Source organism: Nomascus leucogenys, chromosome 9 (genome assembly GCF_006542625.1).
Source record: "Nomascus leucogenys isolate Asia chromosome 9, Asia_NLE_v1, whole genome shotgun sequence".
Taxonomy (NCBI): domain Eukaryota; kingdom Metazoa; phylum Chordata; class Mammalia; order Primates; family Hylobatidae; genus Nomascus; species Nomascus leucogenys.
In genome coordinates this window covers 11,101,943-11,114,826 of record NC_044389.1, presented here as the reverse complement: position 1 = coordinate 11,114,826, position 12,884 = coordinate 11,101,943, and the positions used below count along the sequence as shown (strand labels likewise).

The 12,884-nt window shown below is 44.7% G+C and overlaps 1 protein-coding gene across 2 annotated transcripts in view; it reads right to left on the bottom strand.

Moving 5' to 3' along the window:
* Positions 1-2,155: 2,155 nt before the first annotated feature.
* The window catches only part of FLT3 (fms related tyrosine kinase 3), a 99,037-nt gene continuing 88,308 nt past the window's right edge, over positions 2,156-12,884 (bottom strand). For both annotated transcript variants that reach the window (XM_030818590.1, XM_030818591.1), the window contains one exon: positions 2,156-2,717. In XM_030818590.1, the coding sequence (XP_030674450.1) occupies positions 2,595-2,717 (123 nt within the window). In that variant the 3' untranslated portion in view covers positions 2,156-2,594. The remainder of the gene's footprint in view (positions 2,718-12,884) is intronic.

Below are 12,884 nucleotides of genomic sequence, written 5' to 3'. Positions count from 1 at the left end.
GTCTTCTCCCCTTGTCACCAGGTTGTTACAGTTCTTTCATTCCCATCATTCAGTGGGTCCGAAGTTCTTGTCCAGTGTCCAGGAAGAATGAGGTACTCGCACATGTGGAGGGCGAACAAGGCAGAGGGGAGCTTCACTCTGCAACAGAACAGCTCTCAGGAGACCTGAAGGGGGTAGCTCCTTTCCACAGGCAAGTTGTCCTGAGGTCTCTGCAAGTCTGGCTGAGTTGTGGGGGTCGGGGAGGGGGGTGTGGGGAGCGGAGAGGTTAATGGGCTTCAGAAAGGAGAAAGTTCATACTGATTGTTGGTGCATGGGCCAGCGAAAAAGCACCAGAATTTCTCACTTCCTGCTGGGGACTCCACCCGGAACTGACAGCTTGGCCCCCATGCTTCAGGCAGTCCCTGGCTTGAAGGTGGGGCTTCACTGGGGACCTGACCCCTTCTGCCCAGGAGCCTATCTGCCTCCTGCTACCATCAATTATGTCATCCACGGTGCCCAGACTGTTCCTGCTGAGGGGCACCTACAGGCCCATGCCCAGCCACCCTCAGCCCCAGCTTGGTCTCCCTCCTGTGCTGGTCGGTGTCCAAAGTCCAGAGGGGTCCAAGGCAGCAGGAGGCTGGCATGTCAGCACCACCCTAAGTGCGCACACACCTGGCAGGGTGGTGACAGTGCCGGGGCTCAGCTTCAACATTGCTCCAAAATCTGAGTGCCACCAGGAGTGGAAAGAGGCCAGGCAGCAAGAACTGACACTTGTGAGCAGTGGGGGCAGGAAGGGCTTTCCCAGCCGGGAGCGCAGGGACGCCTGAGTGACTCCGTCCTCACCTAACTCTGGTGGCAGCTGCTCCCAGGAGGGTGGGGCTCCCGCCTGGCCATCTCAAAAGGGGGCGGGCCTCCCACTAGCTCCATGGAGCGCACAGCCCCTCTGGCTCCCACACTGCAGCCGGCATCTTTGCAGTGGTCACTCCAGATGGGCCACTGCTGCCATTAAAAGGGCTGGTAATCTAAGGGAGTTTATGGTGACCTGGTACTAGGCAAAGGATTAAAACTACAAAGGAAAGCACAAATGATGCTATTAGGTCACACTGAGGTGCCAGGCATTGATCTACATGAGGTATATGTTTATGTTCTATATTTCTGTATTTCTAAGCTACGTATATATTTAATTCATCTAATTATTCCAGCAACTCTATAAAAGAGATGCCATTAGTGGTCCCATTTTTCAGAAAAGGAAACTGAGGCTAGAGAAGTTGAGTTACTTGCCCCTGATGACACAGCTAAGACCAGGTGAAAAGAGAATTCCAACCTGGGCTGACCGGTTCCAGAGCCCTTGTCCCTCACCACTACACACAACAGGAGGTAGAGGAGAAAGAAGAGGCAGAATTTGGTGGCACCTGTCGTGTGAGTGGAGGTGGGCGGGGCAGGGGCACAAGCCAAGATCATAAGCCTACGGGATGGAGGGTGCTAAGCTTCAAAGGACAAAGAGGGCTGGTCGCCGTGGCTCACACCTGTAATCCCAGCACTTCAGGAGGCTGAGGCAAGAGGACTGTTTGAGGCCAAGAATTTGTGACCAGCCTGCACAACATAGCAAGACACTATCTCTACAAAAAATTTTAAAAATTAGCTGGGTGCAGTGGCTTGTGCTTGTAGTCCCAGCCACTCAGGAGGCTGAGGTGGGAGGATCGCTTGAGGCGAGGAGTTTCAGGCTGCAGTGAGCTCTGATCTCACTACTCCACTCCAGCCTGGAAGACAGGGTGAGACCTTGTCACTAAAACATTAAATAAATAAACAAATAAATAAAAATAAAACGAAGGGGACTGTGGGGACAAGAGTAACTTTATTGAAAATACTAATCCTCCATGTTACTTCTGACTGGCCCTGAGTCTGGGAAGGCCGCCAAAGTGTCTAGGTGATGTATTACTCTTTATGGTAGAACACCTATTCATTATAAACTTCCCCCAATACAACCCCTGTTGTTGCAGAAATCTTAGGCTGTGACAACCATAGCCGCCTACGCATTCCTTATATCTTGGGGTAAAAGCACACATGCTCTGGAAGGAATGTGTAGGTAGCTATGGGTGCACAATTTCAGGGGGTTCATGAACTCCAGTTAAGACCTGCCCTAATTATACCATGTAAATAATTCAATAACGGGCAATTCTGTAGTAGAAATTTTATTCCCATCCATAAAATATATCACTAAAGAGCTGAAAAACTTACATATTATTTTATAACATAGATTTTAAAAAATCATATTAGCTTCTCCTTAGCAAAATGCTTTTGTTTTATGTATTTACAAGAATATACCATACTTCAGGTGCACAATTCACTCAAGCCAGCCTGAGAAGGCCTTGGATGCAGATCGATGCTCCAATAAAGTTCATTATCAGCTCCTCCTGCCTTGTGACAGGATGATTTGATTTTACAAAAGTCCCTTTGAAAACAAGAGTAAACGCAGACAGCTTCTAGAGAAAAGTCTGGCGAAGCAGCAGTTGATAATAGATTTTCTTTTAGTGATGAAATTAATCTTGTTTTGGTAATCTACAGCCTGTTAGGGATAGGTGGAGGGATGAAGTCCTTAAAACTAAATTGTTCCTCTATGAATCTTCGACCTGAGCCTGCGGAGAGAGTGGCCCCGAATCCGTCTCTCTGCCGAAAGGTGGCCTGTTCTGGTAGGTGTGAGGACGTTCCGAAACACGACCATCCACATTCTGATACATCTGAATGTGGGAACGAGACAGAACACTGATTACCATCTGATGTAGATGTACCTGTTATGCGCCCATATTATAAGTTATTTAACTAAAAACAATTGTTCTATATAGACAATTACTTTTTTGTTTGTTTGTTGTTTATTTATTTATTTTTTGAGACAGAGTCTCACTCTGTTGCCCAGACTGGAGTGCAGTGGCACAACCATAGCTCACCGTGGCCTTGATGTTCTGGGTTTCAGCAATCCTCCCACCTTAACCTCCTGAGTAGCTGGGACCACAAGCAGGCTCCACCACACCCCGCTAATTTTTTAATTTTTTGTAAAGACGAGGTCTCACTATGTTGTCCAGGCTGGTCTCAAACTCCTGGGCTCAAGTGATCCCCCACCACCCCAGCCTCCCAAAGTGCTGCGATTACAGGTGTGAGCCACCACACCCGGCCTAGACATCACTTTTAAAATGTTTAAGCTGATATATAATAGATGTACATATTTTCAGGAAATGTGTAGACAAGTACTTTTATTATGCATAAGTCTCAGAGGATATTCTACGTAACTAAAAAATCAATTTTGGTCCTTTTATTAATGGAGAAATCAAGTCAGAGTCAACTATTTTATTTCATTATTGAGTCTACTCTTAGATATAAAATGTCACTCTAGAAATCCTAAAACCATGCAGAAAAATCATAAAAAAGAAAGGCCACAAAGGAAATCTGTCAATTATGGAGTTCATAAAAGGGACTGATTCTTCGGTTCTCCCTTGGGAGTTTCATGACTTTAAAATTTTTTCTCTGAAATGAAGAGATTTACTTTCCTTTCCCAAATATGAAGTTAACACGCATTCATATAGATAATTTGAGAAATACAGAAAGAGACATAGAAGGCCAGGCCCAGTGGCTCACGCCTGTAATCCCAGCACTTTGGGATGCCGAGGCAGGGAGATCACCTGAGGTCGGGTGTTCGAGACCAGCCTGGCCAACATGGAGAAACCCTGTCTCTACTAAAAATACAAAACTAGCTGGGCGTGGTGGTGCGCACCTGCAGTCCCAGCTACTCGGGAGGCTAAGGCAGGAGAATTGCTTGAACCTGGGAGGCAGAGGCTGCAGTGAGCCTAGATTGCGCCACTGCACTCCAGCCTGGGCGATGGAGCAAGACTCCATCTCAAAAAAAAAAAAAAGAAAAAGAAAAAGAAAAAAGGCTACAAGTCATGACAAGTACCCACCATTATAGACAGCTTGCTATGCACACACAATTTTGTGTCTGTGGGCTCAGGCTGTATATTCTATTTTAGAGCCTTATTTCTGAATTATCAATATATTGTTATTAAACTGCTCATATGTTGCCTGTGTCACATATTTATATTATTCACTAAGGATGGCCACATTTTTTTTTTCATAGCAGCCTAGAGTTCCATAGTACTGATGCGTCATAATTAACCTTTTGACCAACTCGTTATACAAAACAAAGTGAAAAGTGCACACTCGATCTAGTCTGACGCTGGGATAAGCAGAAGTGGAATTGCTAGATCAAAAAGGATGCACACTTGGACTGTGATACACAAGGCCAGGCTGCCCTGCAGAAAGGCTGTATTTATTTCTACTCCTATCAACGGTGCCTGGGAACTCTACATTTTCCAGAGCCTTCTGAACAATGGGTATGTCAGCCTCTCACATCTCCTCTCTTTTGCTGAGCAAGAAGTTCTATCTCCTTAATTATATATGTTTCATTATCTGCAAAGTTGGGCCTTTTTCCTATACTTTATGTGCATTTGTTTTCATTTTGAATATTTCCTTTGCCTTTTATATACATAAAAGGCTATATAGGCTGGGCATGGCGGCTCACCTCTGTAATCCTAGCACTTTGGGAGGCCAGGGCGGGAGGACTGCTTGAGGCCAAGAGTTCAAGACCAACCTGGCCAACATAGCAAGACCCTGTCTCTAAAAGAAAGAACTTTTTAAAAGGTGATACATTTTTATTATTATTTGTTTATAAGAACTTTATGATTTACGAATCATGCATTCTATTTAAATTTTATAGATTTGCTCCCTTCCCACAGCCCTTGTTACTGTCTACTTCTTTTTCTTTTTGACAGTTTTAGTATGAACTGTCCAGACTGCCTCCTACACTTCACTATTCTTTCTAGAAAATTGTGTGTGTGTGTGTATGTGTGTGTGTGTGTGTATCCTTTGACCCAAAATATATCAATTGTGAACCAGGTGTTGCACAATGACAGCTTTGCTTGTACCCTGAAGGATAAACAGTAACTACTCATGCATGCCTTTTGCGAAGTAGACATAGCAGTTAGCATTTGTTGAACCTGTTGAATCCAAATGTACATCTCTACCACTGAATTTCTAACCATCTCATGAAGCTTGTGTAGCATAAATACCAATAACACTTCCAGTCTTCCACCTGAATTAACTAACATATGCTCTTCATCCTGTCTCACTGTCTAGAAGTTTCTAGAATCATCTCTGACACCTCAATCTCTCTCCACTCCCATAGCTAGTTACTGGGTATAGTTGTAATACATCACTCTTTTCCATTTCTTTAAGTGGCCTTTCTTTCCTTTTTTTTTTTTTTTTTGTTGTTGTTGTTGCTCTTGTGACAGAGTCTCACTCTGTCGCCCAGGCTGGAGTGCTGTGGCATGATCTCAGCTCACAGCAACCTCTGTCTCTCGGGTTCAAGCGATTCTTGTGCTTCAAGTAGCTGGGACTACAGGTGTGTACCACCACACCTGGCTAATTTTATATTTTTTTAGTAGAGACAGGGTCTCACCATGTTGACCAGGCTGGTCTTGCACTCCTGGCCTCAAGGGATCCACTCACCTAGGCCTCCCAAAGTGCTGGGATTACAGGCGTGAGCCACCACACTCAGCCACTGTTGTTTTTAACAAGCCCACAGGTAGCATCATAAACGTGACCTTTAAATGACTTTTTAAATACATTCTCCTTATGAAATTGTGAAACAAACCCTAGGTTTTCAAAGAAGTACATATATACTTTAAAAAATGGTTCTTTTTTCCTTAGTTATCTTTTCCTTTTCATCTGAATGTTATTTATTTGTGCTTCTTTTTCGAGACAGGGTCTCGCTCTATTACTCAGGCTGAAGTACAGTGGTGCAATCACGGCTGGCTGCAGCCTCAACCTCCTAGGCAGAAGTGATTCTCTTGTCTCAGCCTCCTGAGTAACTGGAACTACTGGTGTGCGCCACTACACCTGGTTAATTTTTAAATTTTTGGTAGAGATGGGGTCCCATTGTGTTGCCCAGTCTGGTCTCAAACCTCTGAGCCCAAGTGATCCTCCCACCTTGACCTCCCAATGTGCTGGGATTACAGGCGTGAGCCACCATACCCAACTTCTTTTTTTCTTAATTGTTCACTTCAAAGATAGTAGCTTTAGTAGTATATTTGTATACTTCGTTGATATACAATATTAATATACAGTATAGACTACACTCAGACTGCTGTATTCAAATCCTAAGTCTGACATTTACCATGTTACCTTAGGCAAATTACTTAACCTCTCCATGCCTCAATTTACTAATCTGCTAAAGGGGTAATAATAGAACCTACTTCAGGAGATTGAGGTGAGGATTAAGAGTTATTAATTTTGTGGCTAATACATTAGTAAACTCTATGATTAAATACTCAAAAAATGTTAACAATTACATTATTAGTTCAAAAAACAACTTTTGGTTTTCCTGATCTTCGCTATTATTTTGCTGTTGCTACTTCTTCTGTGTCATTAAATCTGGCTATATCTCTATTAATTCCTGCTTTCTGCTTTGTTCATTCTCCTCCTCCTCTCTCTCTGCACTTTCTTCTTTATTGTTGTTTGTTTTTTCCCTAGCTTCTTAAATTGAAAGGCCAATAAGGCTAGGTGTGGTGGCTCACACCAGTAATCCCAGCACTTTGGGAGGCTGAGGCAGGAGGATTGCTTGAGGCCAGCAGTTTGAGATTAGCCTGCACAACGTAGCAAGATCCCCATCTCTGCAAAAGAGAATTTTTAAAAAGCTACTCAGGAAGCTGAGGTGGGATGATCACTTGATTCCAGGAGTTTGAGGCTACAGTGAGCTATATAATCATGTCACTGCATTCCAGCCAGGGTGACAGAGCAAGAACCTGTCTCAAAAAAAAAAAAAAAAAAGGAAAAAAAGGTTAGTTATTGATTTTCATTTTTCTTTGTTTTCTCATAAATGAATTTATAATTACGAATTTGGGTAACTCTCACAGGTTTTAATAGGCAATATCCATTTTTACTCCTTTTCCCTCTTTCCCCTTCTTCTTAAGCAAAGACTTCCTTAAGAAGCATGATTTTTATTTTATTTATTTTTTGAGACAGAGTTTCGTTCTTGTCACCCAGGCTGGAGTGAAATGGCGCAGTCTAGGCTCACTGCAACCTCTGCCTCCTGGTTTCAAGCACTTCTCATGCCTCAGCCTCCCAAGTAGCTGGGATTATAGCTACCCACCAGCACGCCCGGCTAATTTTGTCTTTTTAGTAGAGATGGGGTTTCACCAGGTTGGCCAGGCTGGTCTCGAACTCCTGACCTCAGGTGATCCACTCGCCTCAGACTCCCAAAGTGCTAGGATTACAGGCGTGAGCTACCACGCCTGGCTGATTTTTAATTTTGGTATATAAATTTGGGGGCTTTTTTGGTTGGGTGATTTCTTTATTACATTGTATTGAGATTAGTGAATGTGGCATTCACTAACGATGTAATGTTAATGACTTTATTTATTCTGAGATCCTCTTTCCTAAGTAGGCTAACTGATTGTTGCCATTTTGTGTTTTATTTTTGTATTTTCAATTTTTATTTATTTATTTTATTCTTTAGAGATGGGGTCTCTCTCCTTTGCCCACATTGGAGTGCAGCAGCCCAGTTATATAGCTCACTGCAGCCTCGACTTCCTGGGCTCAGGGGATCCTCCCAGCTCAGCCTCCTGAGTAGCTAGAACTACAAACGTGCACCACAACACCCAGCTAATTTTGTGTTTTCTATTTCCATGAATTCTCTTTATTTTTCTCTTCCCCATTTTGTTGGACTGATTATGTTTTCTATGGTCATTTTTTTCCCCTGTACTGAACCAGAAGTTATATGTTACATTTCTATCTCACCCATATCGTTCTTACACTTTTAACACCCACATGTAATCTTATGTTGATTTCACCATGTGGCTGCTCGCGCTTCAGAGCTTCTGCAGGGTCCCAGGACTTCTTGCTGCCTTTGTGTTAGCCTTGTCCTTGTTTTTCCCATGCATCCTCTGTGGTGGGTTTTCCCTCTGCAGTGCAATTTTAACTGCTTTCATTGTCTCCGGGATTTTCCACAGTTTCTGGTCCACAAAAAGATCTCTTTCTTACTGTCAAAGCCAATTATGGCCTCAATTTTAAGTTTAGTTTAGTTTAGTTTTGTTGAGACAGAGTCTTGCTCTGTCACCCAGGTTAGAGTACAGTGGCATGATCATGGCTCACTGCAGCCATGACCCACCCCCAGATTCAAGCGATCCTCCCACCTCAGCCTCCCTAGCAGCTGGGACCACAGGAATGTGCCACCACGCCTGGCAAATTTTTAAATTTTTTTGTAGAGATAGGGTTTTACCATGTTACCCAGACTGGCCTTGAACTCCTGAGCTCAATCTATGTTTGTGCCTCAGCCTCCCAAAGTGCTGGGATTATAAGTGTCAGCCACGACACTTGGCCTCCCTTCTCTTTAAAAAAAAAAAAAAAAAAAAAATTTCCTATAATTTATGCGGCCGAGTAGGAGAGGGGAGTGATGTTAGTTCAGATCCCTTTTCTGAAACAGGGGACAAGCATGTGTCCCCTTTCATCAGCCCACGGCCCCTGCCTAGTGCGCTCCCCCTCAGCATGCCCATCCCTGCTGCTGCCGCCCCTCTCAACTGATGTCCTGACATCTCATCTTCTGCCTCGCTTTTCCAAACTTCTTTTTTTTTTTTTAAGACGGAGTCTCGCTCTGTCACCCAGGCTGGAGTGCAGTGGCGCGATCTCGGCTCACTGCAAGCTCCGCCTTCCGGGTTCACGCCATTCTCCTGCCTCAGCCTCTCCGAGTAGCTGGGACTACAGGCGCCAGCCACCACGCCCGGCTAATTTTTTGTATTTTTAGTAGAGACGGGGTTTCAGCATGGTCTCGATCTCCTGACCTCGTGATCCGCCCGCCTCGGCCTCCCAAAGTGCTGGAATTACAAGCGTGAGCCACCGTGCCCGGCCTTCCAAACTTCTTTTATGCTCTTTTTCTTTCTCATTCCAGAAATGTTTGCTGAGCGCCTTCTACATGCGTAAGCATCATGCTAGCAGCGGGGTCTATAATGATGAACCAAACAGATGTGGTCTCCAACTTGTTTTCATGCTGACTTCACTCATTTACTTAATATCACATGGCAAGCACTACCCCATGGGGTGTAAAGATGAACAAGAAACAGTACTTACCCTCACTAATGAAGTCTAGTGACGACAGAGAGAGACCCATAATATAAAGTCATCCTACGCTAGGATTTGAGTCTCACATGGAATTGAGTGTTGAAAGTGTTATGAGAATTCAGAAGAAGGAGCCTGAAATCTGACTAGGGAAATTAGGGGAGGCTTTGCAGAACACAGCATATTTGACCTGGTTCTTAAAGATTGAAGCATGTTTGTCCATCCTAAAAATCTTCATCGGTTCACCACTGTCTAAATGCCTAGACATGTAATCATGTAATCAGTGATCTCCCTGATCTAATCCCATTGGTGATGAGGTTAGACATAAAAGCCTTAACCTATGTTTTCTCCATGTATTTCCCACTCTTTCTCTCTGGTTCTCTGAGGGCCCTTTTCCTTCCCTAGTCCTTGATAAAGAAACAGATTCTGTCCGGTCATGGTGGCTCATGCCTATAATCCCAGCACCTTGGGAGGCCAAGGCAGGCGAATCACTTGAGCTCAGGAGTTTGAGATCAGCCTGGCCAACATGGTAAAACCCCATCTCTACTGAAGATACATTAGCCAGACGTGGTGGCAGGTGCCTGTAATCCCAGCTACTCAGGAGGCTGAGGCACGAGAATTGCTTGAACCTGGAAAGTGGAGGTTGCAGTGAGCCAAGATCACGCCACCGCATTCCAGCCTGGGTGACAGAGTGAGACTCTGTCTAAAAAAAATAAATTAAAAAGAAAAGAAAAGGGGTGGGGGGAGGGGGGAGGGATAGCGTTAGGAGATATACCTAATGCTAAATGACGAGTTAATGGGTGCGGCACACCAACATGGTACATGTATACATATGTAACAAACCTGCACGTTGAGCACATGTACCCTAAAACTTAAAGTATAATAATAATAAAATTTAAAAAAAATCCCAAGGGAAAAAAAAAAGGTTAACAAGGACTAACTGAATGATAGTGTCTAATATCTCAGTTTTCAGATGTAATTTAGATAAACTGCTAAAAATGAGAGAATTGAGTGCATGTAAATGGGATAAATGTTTCAGGTGAACTTTTTATGTAAATTAAAATCTTAAAATTAAAAAAAAAAAGAAAAGAAAAGAAAATAGGGCTGGGTGGGGTGGCTCACGCCTGTAATCTCAGCACTTGGGAAAGCCGAGGCGGGTGGGTCATGATATCAGGAGTTTGAGACCAGCCCGGACAATATGGTGAAACCCCGTCTCTGCTAAAAACACAAAAATTAGCTGGGCGTGGTGGCGCGTGCCTGTAGTCCCAGCTACTTAGGAGGCTGAGGCATAAGAATTGCTTGAACCCAGGAGGCAGAGGTTGCAGTGAGCTGAGATCGCGCCACTGCACTCCAGCCTGGGTGACAGAGTGAGACTCTGTCTCAAAAAAAAAAAGAAAAGAGGAGAGGAGAGGGGGGAGGGGAGGAGGGGGGGAGGGGAGGAGAGGGGGGAGGGGAGGGGAGGGGAGGGGAGGGGAGGGGAGGAGAGAAGATTCTACAAAACCATTCACAGATGTAACAGGGAAGATCACCCTGGGGAAGGTGACAAGGCCAGTGTTCCAACCAAGGGACTAGATAGGATTCTGCAGAGTGGGCAGGGCTGCCTGCACAGCTGTGTGGGTTGTGCCTTGCGCCAACAAAAGTCCCAGCAGAGCGGGCAAGATGGCTGAGACCCACTCCAAGCTCTCCTCCTTCAGACTGGCTTAGACTGGGGCAGGCTGCATGAGCCCTAAGTAAGGGGGTCCTCTGGATTCCTCCCACCCGGGAGGGGGGCATTTCCTTCCTTCCTTCTTCCTTCCTTCCTTCCTTCCTTCCTTCCTTCCCTCCCTCCTCCTTCCTTCCTTTCTCTTTCTTTCTCTTTCTTTCTTTCCTTTCTTTCTCTTTCTTTTTTCTTTCTCTCTCTCTCTTTCTCTTTCCTTCCTTCCTTCTCTCTTTCTTTCTCTTTTTCTTTCTTTTTCTTTTTTGAGACAGAGTCTCACTGTGTCACCCAGGCTGGAGTGCGCTGGTGCCATCTCGGCTCACCGCAACATCCACCTCCCAGGTTCAAGCGATTCTCCTGCCTCAGCCCCCCGAGTAGCTGGGACTACAGGCATGCGCCACCACGCCTGGCTAATTTTTTGTTTTTAGTAGAGATGGGGTTTCGCCATGTTGGCCTGGCTGGTCTGGAACTCATGACCTCAAGTGATCCGCCCACCTCAGCTTCCCAAAGTGCTGGGATTACATGTGTGACCCACTGCAATGGGCCATGGGGGCCTGTTTTCTAACCTGCTTAAAGGAGCTACCATTTTCTCTGGGTGCTTCTGACACTGGTCACAGAGGGTCAGGGAACAGAGTGGAAGGAATTGGGAGAAAAAGCTGGTGAACCGCCTGTCCCTTAGCATGGATTCCCTCAGCTGATTAATCATGCACGGATATGTTGCCATTCAACGGTTCCTGATACCTGACAGGTCCCCTGAACAGAGGGAAGGGGATCTGGACATCCTGTGAGTATGGAGACATGAAAGGAGAAGCTCAAACCAAGACCCAAGTGGTCCTGAAGCCTCCATCCTGGCGACACGAGCTTTGCACTTTTTTTTCCTCTCTACCCCCCCATTCTCCCTGTATATTAGGCACAGCCATTTACTTGCCACTCTACTTTTTCAACTTTGGACTTTTATTTATATGATTCACTTATCCTGGAATATCTTACTCACCCTCTACTCTCCAGCAGCCAACATGCTACTCAGTCCTCACATCCAGCTCACAAGTTCCCCACAAATCCACACCCAACTATGCAATGAGTAACATCAATCAGTCCTCTCTTAGCCAGGTGTGGTGGCTCATGCCTGTAATTCTAGCACTTTGGGAGGCTGAGGCAGGTGGACCACTTGAGCTCAGAAGTTTGAGAATAGCCTGGGCAACATAGTGAGAGCCCATGTCTACCAAAAATACAAAAAAATAGCTGGGCCTGGTCGTGTGTGCCTGTGGTCCCAGCTACTTGGGAGGCTGAGGTGGGAGGATTGCTTGAGCCCACAGTACGGAGGCTGCAGTGAGCTGAAATCATGCCACTGCACTCCAGTCTGGATGACAGAGCAAGACCTTGTCTCAAAAAAAAAAAAAGTGTACAGCTAGACAGCTATACATGTACATATATATTCTTTCTCTACCAGCTCACTTCCTGTTTCATTCTATAACTCTTCTTTCAGTTTACCTTATAGTGTCATGAACAGTTTATAGGTATCTGTGCAATAGGCTATAAGTCTGTTGGGGGCTTTCCATTTCCTCCGGCCTTTTGACCCAATTCTCTGACAATAACCTAGTTTCTATATAATTTTCAAAAAAAATCACACAGTAGGAAAGTACACACTATCTACCTAGGTCTATATAGAGAATACAGAACTGAAAACAGACTCTTAACAATTTAGAAAGGAGGACAGACAATCCACTTAAAAATCAGATTTATATTTAACTAACATTTTATGGAGTAAATACCAAGTGCCCAGTATGTGCTAACTCTTTTCACATACATCACCTGATTTACTCCTTCTTACAACTCCATGAGGTGAGATTTGTTAATCACATATTTCAGGTAAACAAACTGAGACGGAGACTCCCCAAAAGATTAAGTTACTTATCAAGTAAATGATGGAGCCAAGATTTGAACCTCGGTATTGGGAGCTCAAGGTTCTCTCCTTTATTTACTTCATCTGGAGATGGCTCTTTTCACTACACCAGGTGGTGGTGTTGACGGGGGAAGCGTTAGCAAAGAA